This window comes from Rhipicephalus sanguineus, chromosome 6 (assembly GCF_013339695.2).
Source record: "Rhipicephalus sanguineus isolate Rsan-2018 chromosome 6, BIME_Rsan_1.4, whole genome shotgun sequence".
NCBI classification, from domain to species: domain Eukaryota; kingdom Metazoa; phylum Arthropoda; class Arachnida; order Ixodida; family Ixodidae; genus Rhipicephalus; species Rhipicephalus sanguineus.
This window is the reverse complement of record NC_051181.1, coordinates 36628417-36645864: the sequence shown is the minus strand read 5'-3', so window position 1 is coordinate 36645864 and position 17448 is coordinate 36628417. Positions and strand designations below refer to the sequence as shown.

Below are 17448 nucleotides of genomic sequence, written 5' to 3'. Positions count from 1 at the left end.
CACCCCCCGCTGCTCTTCGCATGCGCTTCTGGGTATAGTTAATAAACGTCTTAGGATATACTGCCGTCGTTCCAGTACATCAACCACGTTTTCCACTCAAGTAAGAGGCGTTCAAAGTGATTGCTGGTGTTGGGCCCCCTTTTATGTTTCCTTCGTCTAGGGTTTTACGACGTGCAACCCTTATTAAATAAATTCTATAATTTGATTTGTGATCTATTATTTTATACAGTAACGGAAAAGTAACGACGTTACTTTTGCACAGCAACTGTAACTGTAACAAGTTACTTTCGGAAACTCTGTAACTGTAACTGTAACAGAGTTACTTTTTTGGTTTAGGTAACTGTAACTGTAACACTGTTACTTTTTACTGGTAACGTGCCCATGACTGCTCTCATTAAGGAATGCTAGGTCACACTGATAAGGCGTGCGCCGTTAGTGACCTCAAAGTACCGAACGCGCGACGATAATGCGAAGAAAGGTATGCGAGAGTGGTGACGATTGTTGTTGTGGGACAAACAGACAGCCTTTTACGAACTCTTTTTCAGAGGCGAGGTAAAGAAATGACCCCCCTGAAATCAAAATCATCTTTCTCATCGCGCTTTCTCATCTACGTCGTGGTGTGCGTGACATGCATGCCATGCTATATATGTCAAGGCCTATTTATTTATTTATTTATTTATTTATTTATTTATTTATTTATTTATTTATTTAACATAACCCTTGAAGGGGAGTGGTTAGAGCGGTTAGAAGTTAAACGGGTTAATTCACTGAACTGGAGTTAATAAAGCAAAACAAAATGTAACCAACAAAGAAACAAACAAACGGCGCGTGTATATATATATATATATATATATATATATATATATATATATATATATATATATATATATATATATAATATCCGTTAGCTATGACTTTCACGGATGCAGGTTACACAACGCGATGAAAAAGGAACGTTGCTATGTTTACAATGTGACGTTCTTGAACAACTGGTGATCAGCAATGGCGACCGTCGAGGCAGGAAGGCAATTCCGCTCATTGGAAGTGCGGTACACATAAGTGCAAGAAGGCATTGGGTCTGCGTGATGGGATGCCGACCTTATGAATATGATTTAGAAAGGTGATACTTACGGAGGTGGATATGTAAATTTCTTGCGTAGTTACAGGTGACGAAATTGCTTATGAAAAAGGCACAGACGTGATTTGGGACGTGATGACAATGGATGTAGTTTAACATGGCACTGATACTCGAGGTTCTGTTATCTTTAGAAAGAATGACGTGTGTAGATTTTCTGAACCATTTCCAATGACTACGTAAGGTTTAATTCACCTGGATCCCAGACTAATGCGAGATACTCAAGTTCTGGCCCCTTTAGGGATTTCAGGACGAGTAGTTTAAGTAAAAAATTGCAGTGGCTTAGCTCGGCTAGGCCAGGATATACGTAGCGTTAGCAAAGGTTCAGCTGATTATTCTTAGCTTTCCACATTATCTAGGATTAGCCTTCTTCTGTTCATTCTTTGTACGCTGAACCGCTAATTGCCAGGCAACTACTTCGGGATCCGATGAGATAAGCTCCTCGGCTCTTCTGGGCCGTTGCGCAGCATTTGCGCTCTCCTTCTCCATGGCGTTACCCACCTGCAAACGCCAGTCAGAGGCGCTATCAAGCGGCTCTGGCGCAGTGTCAGGCAGCGACTGCACAGCGAAGGCGAATAGCTGCGCGCGCGCCGGCGCCAGTGTGTCTGCCGCGCGCGGCGGTGGCGGAGAGCGCGTGAGATGCCGGCTCCGGTGACCAGCTGTGTGACATTACTGAACCTCGCGCATGCGCAGCACGGCCTGAGGATCCGCGCGAAATCGGCTCCGGCTAGGCAAGTGTAGCTAACGCTACAAAACGCTTTAAAAAGGTTGCGTCGTATGTAATAGCATTGGGTTAGCATTGCTCATTTCATGTGCGATCGGTTATTGCAAGTGAGATGGTGTGATGTGAAGGCCGAGGTATTTGTAGTGGTGGCCAGATCTAAGGGAATCCAAATAAGGTTTATGCATGATGGAAGGAATGAAAGATGCTTCAAACACGGGGCAGTAGCTAGGTTCGACAAGGCAGCTTTCCTTAGCGCGTGTATGTCCATGGCCAACCAAACGGAAGAAGAGTGGGAGAAATGCGAAAACGGGAGTGTGGAGTGGTGCGGCATACTGTTAGGCGTATGGCAAGGAACGTACCACAGCTGTAGAGTGAACACAAGTTCGTGCCTGCCATGTCATACAGAAATATATGAATAAAGGCAAATAGAACATATTAGTACGATAAAACCAAAATAAAACAAAGAGAGAATTGAACAGATCCACGCCAGCGCTTAAAACAGTTAGGAAAGAGAGTATCCACGCGCCATTTAGGGCGTAGAGTCGCGTTAACAGACCTAAGGTTGCGGGCAGAGCTTAGAAGTGCTGCACGCGTTACGCCATGTGAATTGCGTTACGAGTGAGTGCTTTCAAACTGCCCACTCGTTATAAATGCTCACTCAGAATTCACCATGATCATTATTGTCGGTCACGGCATCAACACGTGGGCAAGCTGCGTAGTTCACGTATTGCCCTGCGGATACGTTGTGGTACTTCGCAACTTGAGGGACTGTAGCGAGTAGGCACTTCATAGAATTTACAGGACACGGACAATTTCACGCGAACAGAGTTCCCTTCCACGCGGCACGGGTGTGAGGTGTCCCCCAAGAAGCGAAGCATGACAATCGAGTGAGAAGGTGATGGGAACGGTGCCGAATTACTCGAACGCGTTCCACTCTTGAAGGCGAAGCCTAGGCGTCCTCTAAGCTTTTCAAATAGTTACACATCTAGGCACTTTCTAGCCCTATTGAATAGTAACTGGAATATAAAGTGGTCCTTACCCTGTCTTGAAATAACGTAATACTAAGTACATTCTATACTAAAAGAATGTAAACCGATGCCCTAACATTCCTGAAGAGAGACACTGTGTTATATGTTCATTTTATTTATTTATTTATTATTTATTTATTTATTTATTTATTTATTTATTTGCCTATATTCACTGGTTGACGGCGTTACAGAATGGAGCGGCGGTGATTTAAGCAAAATATGAGCAATCATTGTTATGACCATTAGCGGCTAGTGCATACAGCAATAATCATCGTCGTCTTCATCGGCGCTTAATTATGGCGCGCACCATTCTGCGCCATTATGCTTTCGACCACTAATCCGCCCCTGCAACCAAGGAATCGCCCGGCCCTCTGACATCGACATTTTCTTTGCTGCCAGAGCTCCGCCCCTTTCTCTTAACGGAGGGGGAGCCCTCTAGCGGCCATCGTCGTCTTCATCGGCTGACTAATAATTATGTCGCGCACAGGAGCATGTGCATGCGCATGCTCCTCGTTCTCGTGCTGCTGGCTGCGAGGTAACAAAAACGAAAATAATAGTCTTCTGCTCCTGCCATCGGTCTGAACGGCTGCCTGGTTTTTACGCTCGCCGCCACACGCATTGTTATAGTGGACCTAACCTCAGTCCCCTATAGTCTTCAAGCTAAGCGAAGCAGGCCCTGCGGAGCAGGTGTCAGCCATTTTAGACATTTTTTTCCAGTTTTCTCAGATTTCACCCTAACGTCAGAGTTTGCTAACGACCGGCAACTCCGATTTCTCGACATTAACCTGTCCTTCCTTGACGACCACGTTTGTTGAAACTACGCACCCCTGCAGCTAAAGGCATCCTCCCTTTCACCTCAGGCCACTCGGAACTCGTCAGGCGTGCTGTCGACACCGCAGCTATGAGGAACTCCTTCAACCGGTCATGCCACCACCAGTGTATTTGAGCTTCAACGAACAAGTGACCAGACTGCGTAACGCTGGTTTTGCAGCAAAATTACTGTATGGCGTGGCATACAAGCTGCTCTCACATCTTCACGGAGAGACCGAAACAAGCGCGCACAGAAAACAAATCTAGAAAGAGCGTCATACCGTACATTCACGATCTGGCGAAGAATCAGAACATTGCCCACAAATCTCGAGTGGAATACTTTTCAGCGCCCCCAGTAAGCTGGGAAGATTTTAGGCGCGTCAACCGATAAGAGCCCAAGAAGCCGTCGTGCACAACCCGAGCATACAAGACCATTTGTAGAAGGTCCCACTCCCCTGCAGGAAGACATACGTTAGACAAACAGTTGTTTTTTGTATCAGCGACTCGGCATACAACACAATAATAGTCATCTTAAACAGAGCAGCAACATGGCATTCCACTGCTGCCCGTGCGTTGCACCCCAGAATTCGAAAATCGCAAGTCGAAGGAAGGCACACCAGAATCTACACCTGTGAGCAAACGTATACGGACCATTGCCGTTCACGGATGGATGGATGGATGCTATGACGTCCCCTTTATAACGGGGCGGTGACATGTCCCACCATGCTCGAAGAAAAAAGAAAAACTTCCTTGTTTCATGCTGGCCTAATACCTTATCTACATTGATTAAATCTGTGTTATACCAAAAATATAAATTCACGGTCTATCTCTCTGCCTCTTAAGGCAGAATGACCTTTTTTTTTCCTATTATTTATTTTTGTACTTTATCTCTACTTTTCTGCCACCAATACTCTAACCGTCCTCTTACTTATTTCTATTGCGGACGTGCTCAGCTTTCCATTGTTTCCTAAAACCCAAGGCTTCCTGTAGACTCGTGCCCACAAGTATACCTGGGTGAATATCGCCACATTCACAGTACATGTTCCATCGTTTCCTTAGTTCCCCCGCAGCATGTACATTGTTCTTCTTCGTTACTGAATCTTGCCTTATAACTACGCGTTCTAAGGCAGCCCGACCTTGCTTCGAACAGTAAAGCGCTTCCCCTTGAATTATCACAAACCTTTCCCTCCTTATTTCGTTTTTCCCTTTCGGTAGTTACTCAGAGCCGGCTTCTTTTCCATCGCTGTCATTCAATAAGTCATTTCCGCCTCTCTGACCTTCCGCTTAATACTCCTTGTTGCCATATCGCCCGCACTGCTAGCCGTATATTACTGGTGAGCCTCCTAGTTCTTTTTCTCCACTGCGTGTCAACGCTTTTTCTATACAAATACCTGAAAACTCTCTGCCCATCTACTCTTCTTCATTTTCCTCAGCCTCTCTTCGAATCTCATTTTGCTCTTAGCTTCCCTCACTTCAAGCCTGTCCATCCCATATCTCCCTTTACAGCCTCATTGTCGTCTTCCCGTGAGCGCCCAACGCGAGGCGGCCCACCATCCTTTGATTTACATCCATTCCTGATTGTATCTCTGACTTCATGCACACCACTGAGTTCGCAAATGTAAGCCCCGGGACCATCACACCCTTCCACAGCCCTCGAAGCACCTCCTACCTATTGTATCCCCATAAAGCTCTGTGCTTCATATTGCAGCATTCCTCTTTCCCTTTGCTACCGATGCTTTCTCTTGGACCTCCATATATCATCCCCCTCATTTACCCATACTCCGAGGTACTTGTACTCGCTTACCCTCGTATTTTTTGGCCCTGTAGAAGACCGCATGGTCTTCGTGATCATTGATACCATCAATCCACACTTTGTTGCACTAAATCCTAGTCCTAGAGCCTCACATCCCCTTCCGCATATATCTGCCAGTCACTGTATGTCATCTTGACTGTCCGCAATAAACAATATCATCACATAAAATAGACCTGGAAGATTCTGCTCAACCATCGTGCCGACCTGTTTGTGCGACAAATTAAATCCAATTTTGCTACCTTCTAGCGCTTTTTCCATCCTCACCATGTACAGCATGAATAACAGCGGGGACAAAGGACATCCCTGTCTCAGCCCCTTGCTAATTTCAACGCTGTCCTTGCTACTTATTCCTTCCCATTCTATACAAACTGTATTCTCGGTATATTTCCCTCAAAGCTGTATACAGTCGTCCCCTATGCCCACTTCTTTCAATATATCCCCACAAAATTTCCTGATTAACGTTGTCATACGCCCCAGTGATATCTAGATAAGCTACGTATAAGGGCCTGTTTTCTATTTTAGATATTTCTATACACTGGTAAACAAACAGATTATCGTCTAACCGCCTGTCGATTCGAAATCCATTCTGAAGTTCTCCCAATATCATTTGTTCTACCCACGCTTCTATTTTTGAATTTTACTGCCTGCATCGCCAACCTGTATACCACCGATGTAATGGTTAGCGGTCTATACCAGCGTATGTTATCCTTCTATCCCCTGCCTTTATATTAGTTCATTCTACTTTTTCGCCAGCTGTCTGGTATTTCCCTCTCCTGTAAGCACTTTTTCTACGGCTTTCAGCAGTGCTTCTTTCGTGTTATGTCGAGTTCGTTAATGAGGCTGACGGGAAACCCATCTAAGCCCGGAGTGGTGAATTTTTTCCTTCGGCCTTCTTCCAATTGAAATCTCTAGTACTACATCTTCGTCGGTTTGCCCCCTTTGCGTACTTTTACTCACCGGGGGAATCCCCTGGGGGACCTTTTTAAACGAATCGCTGTTATCTTTCGGATGTAACCTAGCGCTTCATCCTTCCAATTTATTTCCTCCTTCATCTACCCATATGTTGTTGCATTGTGACAGACTTCCTACCCAGCGCTTTAGGTGGCTCCAAATATCCTAGGCGCCTTCTTCTTTTCGCGAATCTCTGTCATCCAGCGTTCACTTTCACCTTTAATTTTTGCCTCGACTAATTTCTGCACAATGGATTGTTTGCTCTAAATATATTTCCCATATTTTGGTTGACTTGTCCTGTGGCCGCTTCTGCTTTTTGCCTGTCTGTGCTCCCATGATGCCTCACGTCGCTTCTTGATCGCCTCCCGGATTTCTTTGTTCCACCACTTTTTGGCTTTCTCTTTCCTTTCCAACAAATCGCTTTCTTCTCTTTTTCCATTTCTTTTGTGATTACATGTAGCAGCTCACTATACTTCCAGTCTTTGCCTGGTAGTTCGTCTACTTTTTCCTCGACTCTTGCGGCGGCTATATTTGTTATTTGTTTGTCATTTACATACAAGCTGCCAAACTTTGATTCTATTTACTTATTTTCAGTTTATATCCCATTTGTAATATTACGCGTTTATGATCACTACCCAACTGTTAATGCCTTCCTCGTCTATTCTCATCTCTCTAAGTTTGTCATATATTCCTTCTGTCATGAGACAATAATCAATGCTCGATTGCCTGTTTCCGACTTCCCACGTGATCTGCCCCTCACACTTAGGCCCAACGTTAACTATCTCAAGACTATGTTGCTCGCAGAGATCTAGCCAATAACTTGCCATTGGTGTCTGAATATCCGTCAAGGTCATGAATGTGAGCGTTGATGTCCCTAGAAGGATTATTTCGGCATCATGACCAAATTCTTTAATATCGGTGCTTAGGCATTTCACTATCTCCAGATTCTTTTCTCTGCAGTTATTCCCCGTCCACAAGTAGCTACACCTAGCCACGTTTCTTTCCACCTACTGTGCCCGAAACCCATAGGTGCTCTGAACACGTCTGTTTCACTCTATCCCATTTTGTTCTGCTATGAATTAGCATTCCAACAACCCCCACCTCTTCCTTTCTGATGTGATCCTGTTACATCCTTCCCAAATATAACTGTCAATATGTGGTGGCTCTTCCAAGTCCTCTAAGGTGTGTTTCTGTAACCGCATAAACACCTATCTGTTCCTTGTTTAACGTCCCTCAATCTCTAACCATTCTGCCTTTTTTCTGCCACCCTGCATGTTAATGTAACTAATTGCAACACGCGCCTTCCTCCCTTTTACCTTTTCTCTGGTTTTTCGCTATACTGCCTGTCAAAGAGTCCCCCTTGTTTACCTCATTACAAGCTACCCTGGGCACCGATGGGCCCGCGTGCCCCCCAAAAAAGCTACTGCACGTCACGCAAGTCGCCAACCCACCTCATGGCCAACCCTCCTATCGAAGTGTATTCCGTCTCTTTGGAAACCGCCCCCTGTGCACCTCCCTGTCTATTCCACTACCCTCGAAGCCCTTCTCTCGACTAATTCGCCATATCTCTTTGTTTGCGTCGACAACCGCTCTTTGCAAGTTGATATTTCTCACTGGTACTTCCGGTATTGTGCATACAACTGTCTGCACCTGAGGGGAAATGGCGCGCATGTCATCGACCCCTTTCGCCAATGTGATCGCTAGTTCGGCTGATTCTTCATTCAAGACGTCGTTTAGACCTCCCGTGATTATCACGAGGTTACATCCATTCGCCTTAGTTGGCGACGTTTTGCGCTAGCTTGTCTCATCACTGATCCCAGCCATGTCCCCGGGAACATCTCTATTAAAAACTCGTTTGTCGCCTCTAAAACCTTTCCTTGACTGCTCTTTCTGCGCATCTAACTAAATTCGCGTCCCCCGGCGATTATCACGTGCTCCGACTTTCCTGCCTGGACGTCCGCGCACCTGGCCACTGACTCGGTTTACTAGCGCGTGCCACCTGCTGCTGTATTGTCCCCTCCCCTTCCCAAAACTACTTCGCGGAAGCTGGGTCCTGTGACCTGCAACCTGTCTTTTCCAAACATGTTTCCCCCTTCGCGACTACCACTGTGGGGCGTCGATGCCCCTCTGTTCCCGCTGTCGCTTGCTTCCTTGTTCTCCATGACTACCTTGCTAACCCCTCCTCGGCTGAACTTAAGCATTCCCCCATAGCCATCGTTTTTCCCGCTCTGTCGCCAACGCATTCTTCAGCTCGGCGATTCTTACCATGAGCTCATTCTGGGCAGCCATCATTATTTCCATTTTCGCCTCTAACTCGCATTGCTTACACTTGGCGTCAGCTCCCTTTGTATTCTCATCCGTACAAACCTCTATTTTCCATCCCATTCCGCACCCTGAACACTTTACGGTCTGTTTGACCATGGCTAGATCGTTCACCACGGCGGATTAGATACACTTAAAGCCCAAATTATATCACTAAACTCCGCAAGTATGCTACACTGCAAAGCACATGTGTACCTTTCAGCGACGTGGTGTCCGAACAAACAAATAATAAACATACCGTTGCTGTCTGCGCCGTCTAGTGGTGAGCCATCGGCTGTCGAGATCATTTCTCTGGCAGATTCCGTCTAAGCAATGCTCTCGACAGCAGAAGGCTCGGGACCTAGACGGCGTAAACAGAGATTTCGGCTCGCGCTTCCGTGGTCTGTATACTTTTGCTCACGGGTTGTACAATCGTCTGATAGCGGAAGCCTTCCCTATCAGCTAAAGGAGCGACCGCTCACGTAAGCGAACCGCCCCTAACGCTAAGCAAAGACAAGTTAATTTATATCGCGCCTGCCTAATGATACCGCGTGTCGAAACTGCAGAATTGTAACCTTTCGATAGCCGCTGTAACCTTCGTATTCAGTTGAGAGCTTCTGCCCGTGTGTCGTTACGAAGGCTTGAAACTTCACCTGCCGTTCCTTTCCCGCCAACTTTTCCTGATATTAATAACTAATTGCTCGGTTTTTAAGTACGAAAACCACGACATGATTAGGAGGCAACCCATAGTGGGGGACTCGGGATTAATTTTGACCAGTGTTGCGGAGTTGCCACTCCAGAATTGGAATGACTCCGGAATCATTCCACATTTTCCCGACCCCGGAATGGAATGGGAATAGAATGGGGACAACGCAAATCTATCTATCTATCTATCTATCTATCTATCTATCTATCTATCTATCTATCTATCTATCTATCTATCTATCTATCTATCTATCTATCTATCTATCTATCTATCTATCTATCTATCTATCTATCTATCTATCTGGCTGCCTACGTCTCGGCGCTCATGTGGTCGTATACTTAACTTGATACGCACCGAAATTGGCATATTATTTGCACTTTCAATACATTGTGGTCCTTCTATCCCTCGAGGAGGACTTTCAGCGGCAGATCAAGGTGATCAAACACTCTACCCGCCACGGTGATCTAGTGGTTACTGTGCTCGACTGCTGACCCGCAGGTCGCTGGATCGTATCCCGGCCGCGGCGGCCGCATTTTCAGCGGAGACGAAAATTCTTGAGGCCCGTGTGCTTAGATTTAGGCGCACGTCCAAGAACCCCAGGCGGCCGAAATTTCCGAAGCCCTGCACTACGGCGTCTCTCATAATCATATTGTGGTTTTGGGACGTTACACCCCAACAATTATTATTATTAGATCGTACACTCTCAGAAAAGATCGAATAAGAAGGGTGTCTTTTCGTCCAACAGCAATAATCATCATCTGGTTTGCTTGCGTTTCCTTTCTTGAAAACTCGGCCGCTCTCCACTTTCCTATCTAGTGTGCTATGTCGCGCTAATAAGGCCCGTGTCATTCGTGACTTGGAAGCATCGGGCGTACGGCGATGATGCAAGGAAAGGCACGCTAGATAGATGACGATCATTGTTGTGGCACAAAAAGACACCCTTCTCACTCGCTCTTTTCTAAGAGTGTGTGCACTCTACACTCTAAGAAAAAAGCGAGTATTTGGGGAGTATTTCTGCCACACAACGATAATCGTCATCTGGCTTCCTCGCGTTTCCTTTCTTGAAAACCCGGCTCTCGTCACTTTCCTATCAAGAATGCTATGTCCCGCTGATAAACGAGTGCGCCGTTCGTGACCGGCAAGTGCCGGGACCGTGGTGATAACGCGAGGTAGGTACGCGAGGTGGATGACGATTATTGTTGTGTAGCAGAAATACTCTTCAAATACTCGATTTTTTTTTACAGTGTACGAAAAAAATCGAGTATTTGGAGATTCTGCCCACAACAAGAAGAGTCATCCACCTCGCGGGCTTCCTGGCGTTATCACCACGGTCCCGGAACTTCCCGGTCACGAACGGCGCGCGCGTTATCAGCGTGACTTATCATTCTTGATAGGAAAGTGTCCAGAGCCGGGTTTTCAAGAAAGGAAACCCGAACACGGATGACGATTATTGTTGTGTGGCAGAAATACTCCCTAACGTTCCTAAAGTTTGATTTAAAATCATTCATTCGACTGCTAAGGTACAATACTACGTTAGAACAATTGTCATGATCTAAATGCAACAGACGCCTATGCCTGCCACCAGCATTTAGAGATCAGAATGAGAACACGAAAACCCACGTTGAGGCAAGTCCCCGGGAAGAGGGGAGGCTTACTTTAGTAGTGCACAGAATTCCAATACAACGTACCTTCTTCCAAGCTCACGCACTACCATCTGCGGTGCGTTTAGGTTTTCAGAAAAGTTGCACTTACATTATTGTTACTATTTTTCCTCTAGGAAGGCGCGATTGCCCGAGCAGAAGTGGGGAAATATGTATTGATGTTAGATGTCTCAGGCACGCATACCCGCGTTTTCTGAAACAAAGAGATATTCGGCACATTTCACTTTTATGTCCTTACAAACGCTGCTGAAAATCTGTTCCACGGAAATTGCATGTAAACTAAACAGCTGATAATTGACGAATACGAGAGTTCGAAAGGGATTTTGCTACAACAATAAAACTGCCTGTGCGGTATGCAGTATGGTGTGGCTAGGACTGAAATGGTGCCTTTCGCTGCGCACTTTCTCAATCCATTGCACAGACAGAATCAATAGTTTAGTGTTGTTTTGATTGGTGCAGGCGTTGAGTCTTCACCATAACTTTATCTGGCACTGCAATCCCTGCGCGTTAATCATAACTATAAATAAACTATAGTCATAAACTATAATCATTGCCGCCTGCTGTCAGCCAGTAAGCTGGACTGTGCAGACCCCATGGTGTTCCAGCGCACGAAGTACTACATTATTACACCTAGGCACATCGGGAATGCACCTAGCTCAAGTTAGCTCTATACTAACAATGCTTACAACGATTTCATTTAGGACGTGAGACGTGAAGACAATTTACCACAGGCCGTTTAGGTAAGCTTGACTGTGGGGCAAAATATATGAAAAGGGGGATGTAAAAGAGAAGAAAGTGAAGCGCCAAGCATACCTAAGTAATCTAATTTATTTACATCGCGTTTCCTTCCTATTTCTTTTTGACGTTTCATAGGGTTTACATTTCCTCTTATAATTGTCAGTGTAGCCAATCCCCCTCGTGGCTATGAGCCAGTCTCCTTAAGGCGACAAACGAACAAACAATAAGCACCAACTCGCCAAAAACGAAGTCATTTTACCACAGCCGTATGTACCGTGAGGGGCTAGGGTAGAAGTCAGCTCCCCAATTCACCCCCCCCCCCTCCCATACACACACACAATGTCAAATGTGTGGTGGGCCTAGCCCCCTTCCAAGTTTTGAAAGCATTCAATTTCGCAGCACACTGGCCAGTTCAACAGCTAAGGCAAATATTTCGTTAAGCATAGCAGTAGTCGCGTAACTACTATATTTAATTACTTATCCCCTGCCTCTCCTGTGAGAATTGCTTTCTGTTCCCAACCACGATGTGTGTTAGCATCTCCGTAGGGATGGCAGCAGATATTGTTTTTTTGAAACGATTAACGATTAATCTGTCGCCGATTCACCATTCAGCGCTGTCGATGAAACATCTCTTGTAGATTAATCAAATGATCGATGCATTCGGCGGGCGCGTTCAAAAGCCAAAAACGCAGTTATATCATGTAGCATATCATTTATTTGCTTGGTAGGTTAGAACAAGGATGAAAAGCACAAATGCGTAAAGGTGTGACCAAACATCTTATTACCTTTGTTAACGCTAAAATAATTGGTGCTTGTGGCTAGTGAATGAATGAAAAACGCGTGGTATAGAGCTAGATAAGGCAGAAATTCAGGTGTGATGAAGGCTTGAACTTATGAAAAAACGTCAAACAAGGAGTGTTGCTAGAATATTGCAGGACATAGAATGTTACTGTAAATTTCACTTACTGATTGCATATGTTCAGGTTTTGTGCTAAGAAACAACGCAGGGTGACAGAAACACAGCGCCGTGAATTTATTATGTCTTACGTCGTCCGTGCTCGTTCCTTTGAGGTAAAGTAATAAATGTGCAGTACCAACCAGCCCGCTCGTGTATTTCGTTGGTCTTGTTGAATCAAATACTGAAGAATTACCATACAAGAAAAAGAACGACACTACTGAAAGGTGAAGTCCAGTAAAAAAATTGGCCTCGTATCTGCGTGCTTCGCTTCAAATGTCGTCGAAAGACGATAGTCTTCTGCCGGCCGTTTCTGTGCCGTTTCAGCGTAGCCTAAGAAACACTAGCATTTTCGGCGCAGCGTAAGAAACACTCAGGTCTTTAGAATTACGTATCTATGTATTTTCTAGTAAAGGAACACACCACCTAATACTTACGTATTGATGTTGCACCTCAGATATGCGTAATAATTGCTTTTTGATCGACAATGTTCACAAGTATAAACGCAGCTACCAGTTCAAGATGGCTGGGCGTTCAGCAAGTGCTTAAACTTTGGCCGGGTGGCTGAATCGTTTGACAGACAGACAGACAGACAGACCAACATTTCTGCGTTTAAGTTCCTCAAGAAAGACTACCGTCTTTATTAGCAAAAAATTCCAATATTTAAAGCGAAAAACGAAAGTTACACGTTATGGTTTTTTCGAACCACATGCTCTTTCCTACAGAGCAAAAGAATGGAGTTGGCTGAAACGTTTGATTCGGCACTGCTGCGCTGGAACGCGAGCACTGCTGCCTGGGTGAGAGCCAGAAACCTTAATCTCAAATTTTTTTAATTATTTGCATGGCTATCTTTAGGCTATAACACTCGGGTGAAACGATCAAGAAAAAGAAAATGCTGAATAGCCTGGCAAAAAAAGTTCACGATTGGAAACCATGCATTGGAGTGTATACAAGAATATATATACCAAGGACAACTACTAACAGGAGAGTTTAATCGCGAAAACGAATTTGACCGAAGATTAACAATGGGCTTGAGCGTATTCGGCTGGCTCTCCCAAATATTGTCAGAAAATCTGCCACTGTCATTAAAGCGAAAAGAATACAAACACTGCACACTGCTAGTTCTAACGTATGGGACTGAAGCGTGGAGGATAACCAAGCAACTAGAGACAAAGTTCAGGACCACGCCGCGGACAATGGAACGTAAAATGATAGGAGTAATGTTAAGAGATCGGAGAATGGTAGTGTGATAAGAGAATGAATGTGGGCCCAGGATCCGCATGAATTGACACGGCAGTCAGGTGTTTTTGCACACAACACAGACTGTATTATAACACATGATAAGTTAAACGCTCTACAAACAAGACAACACATATTATCACGATGCGATGTAGAAGTCCTATGGCGTCTAGACACACATGAACTGTCCTACTCGCCGGTATGTAGTCGTTGCGGTGAGGTTTGTGGTCGTGGACGCTCCACGAGGCAGTCAGACATCCACCGCCCCAAGATGGCTTGGTCAGGCTGCGACAGAGTAGTGGTCGGACTGCAGGCCGGCAGAACACCAGGCCACTGCAGTACAGCTCAGTCGTCGGCCGCAGGCACGAACTGCGGGAACCTCGTGTCACCTGGACAGCAGGCGGTCGCCCCTCTTGTGCCAGGCCACGAACTCCCAGGCTACAGGTCCTCATGTCCGGTACACCACTCAGGTCCGCATAACTGCAGGGCACCCGGTCGAGGGAAGCAGCTCACAGTGGGACATCATGCTAACCAGGTCCGCATGGCTGCAGGGCGCCTAGTCGAAGAACGTCGCGACCCGAACCACTGATCAACAAGCTGCCGTTCGATCGTGTCACACTCCATCTGCTGGAGCCGCGCGCTGCACTCGCTCTTCTTTTTCATCTTTCTCTAGCAGAACTGCCCTTTCCTCTTCGCTTCGTCGCGGCCACAGGTAGAATGGGTCATGGGTTGACATCAAGCGAAAGAAATGAACCTGGGCTGGCCATATAGCGCGTAGGACTGACAACTGGTGGATAGTAAGAGCAACAGAATGGTTACCGAGGGATGGGAAACGCAGTCGAGGAAGGCACATAGTTACGAATTAAGGAGTGACGAAATTAAGAAGTTCGCAGTGATACAACAGAATCAGCTCGCACAGGATAGGGAATAAGAGCAGCAACTCCAGGAGCAGCAGCAGCGCATCCAGAATTAACCGCACTCGCCTGACGACAGCCCCGCTCGGGCCTCGCCCCCCCCCCCCCCCCAAAGTTCTGCACCAGCGGCCGCTACCAAAGTAGGCGCTGCGACTACTGCGGCCGTCGCCGACACGGACGTCTGTCGCCTCGCCGTCAAGCTCCCACCGTTTTGGGCAGTCACCTGAGGTGTGTTTCGCTTAAGCCGAGGCGCAGTTTTTCCTGGCACGTATCACCCAGGACCGGACGCGCTACTACTATGTCGTCGCGCATCTAGACGCTCGCTGCGCGACTGAGCTTCGCGAAATACTCGGAAGTCCTCCGGCTGACGACTGTTATCTGCATCTGAAGAGGGAACTGATCCGACGGCTTTCACCTTCAGAAGGCGAGAAAGTGCGTTAGCTCCTTCAGCACGAAGAGCTTGGTGACCGCGAGTCATCGCAGCTCTTGCGCTATATGCGTGGCGTCGCGGGCAGCACGCCGGTTGACGACTCCTTCCTCCGAATAATCTGGCTTCAGCGTCCATACCGACACGCACAGGCCATCCCCCAGGTTCAGGCGAATCTACCGCTGGACCAGCTCGCCCACATCGCGGGCCGAGTCGTCGAAGTCTTCTACCATCGCCACCTCTCATCGTCCATGCTGTCGGTGCCCCACAGCCCACCCCCGAGCTCGTGTGCCGTATCGACTAAATAACCCAATAGCTGGACTCGATTCAATGGCACCTGGATCAACGCCCACAGTTGCGTCCACGCAAATGCTACTAAAGGCAAGACAACAACGCGGATTCATCGCCGATTCATGCTACATCACGGTCTACCTCAGTAGCTGCACAGTGATCGAGGCCGTGTCTTCTTGTCGGAAGTCGTCGAAGCCATTCTCAAAGAATGCAACGTTGTTCACCGCAAAACGACCGCTTACCACCCGCAGACGAATGGCCTCACCGAACGCTTTAAGCGTACGGTCGGCGACATTCTCTGGATGTACCTCACCACCGATCACACCAATTGGGATTCCATTCTGCCCTTCGTCACCTGCGCCTACAATACCGCCCCTCAGAGCACTACTGCTTTTACCCCCTTTTCTTATTGTATAGCAGGCTCCCCTCGTACACAATCGACACAATCGTTCCATACAAGCCGGATCAATCTGAGTGTGCGCCTATTTCTGCCACAGCCAGACTTGCCGAAGAGTGTCGCGAACTTGCCAAGACCTTCAAATACCACGAGCGGCAGAGGAGCATTCGCGGTGACACAACCAATTCTGAGCCCACGTTCCTCCCTGGAGCGCTTGTATGGATCTCGATCCCTACCACTGCAACTGGCCTCTCTTCAAAACTACTGCCCAAATAGGAAGGCCCCTACCGTGTCGTCGAACGCACATCCCCTGTAAACTACCTGATCGAACCCATCGAGCCATCTTCGGACATGCGCCGTCGAGGGCGCGACATTGTCCACGTGGAGCGCCTCAAGGCCTACCATGACCCGCTCATTGTGACAAGTTGTTAGGTCGCCAGGTGTCTCCCTTTTCGTACCCGGGGTAGTTGTAGCGAAGCCTTGGAAATGTGCAGTGGGTCGTCCTCTCCAGCACCTGCTAGTGGGCCGCCCTCTTCGGCTCCTTTCGGAGAGAACGCAGCTCGTGCGGAGAGTCGGTCCCCGCCTTGACTGTCGCTGTCGTGCATCGTCACCGAGTGCCCGCCAATAAACATGTTTACAATGTGTGTACATATATATATATATATATATATATATATATAATATATATATATATATATATATATATCTATATATATATATATATATATATATATATATATATATATATATATATATATACAGACAATTACGCCGTGCGTCATTCGTTCTCCAGGATACTAATGGAGAATACAAACGCACGCGGCGTTAGGTGAAACGCACAGGACGCCACACATGGCGAAATTAAAATTATGCGATACGTGGGCCATGCTGCATCGTAGCGTGGTCTTCGGAGGCACGGCTTTCCGAGCTGGCCCGGCAAGCCGCCGTGGCCAGTGGGGCTCTACAAGAGGGCTCCACCCGGAATTAGCCATGTACTCTAACTCTGTAATAAAGTTTATTCTCTCTGCCCGCGCTGCGTTTGCGTCGTATCACTGGCGACTCACGCTAGTTTTCCATTTTGGGGTTGTAGCGCCGCATCATTCATGGCCAGTCGGTTAAGGAAAAGAAGAGCGTCCCGTAGCTCATGGTGACGCGAGTTAAGGGAAGGCTTTGGCTCTTTCAGGCTTATGCCACAGGAGGGAAGAAGCGAGACGGCTGAACCAGAATCTTCCAGGCAACCCGGCGCATGCACGAACGATGGTCTGGAGGCACTGCGAGAATGCTCTTTGCTACAGGACAGTAAGGCCTCGGAAAGAGGGAAGGTAGTGTCGACGGAGGTTGGCTTTCTAAGGCTAGCT

General features: G+C 46.9%; 1 protein-coding gene across 1 annotated transcript in view; it reads left to right on the top strand.

The window, feature by feature from the left end:
* The window catches only part of LOC119397198 (uncharacterized), a 55950-nt gene extending 40240 nt beyond the window's left edge, over positions 1–15710 (top strand). Inside the window, exon 5 of the mRNA XM_049416488.1 lies at positions 15491–15710. Within this exon, the coding sequence (XP_049272445.1) occupies positions 15491–15710 (220 nt within the window). The remainder of the gene's footprint in view (positions 1–15490) is intronic.
* The last annotated feature ends 1738 nt before the right edge of the window (positions 15711–17448 follow it).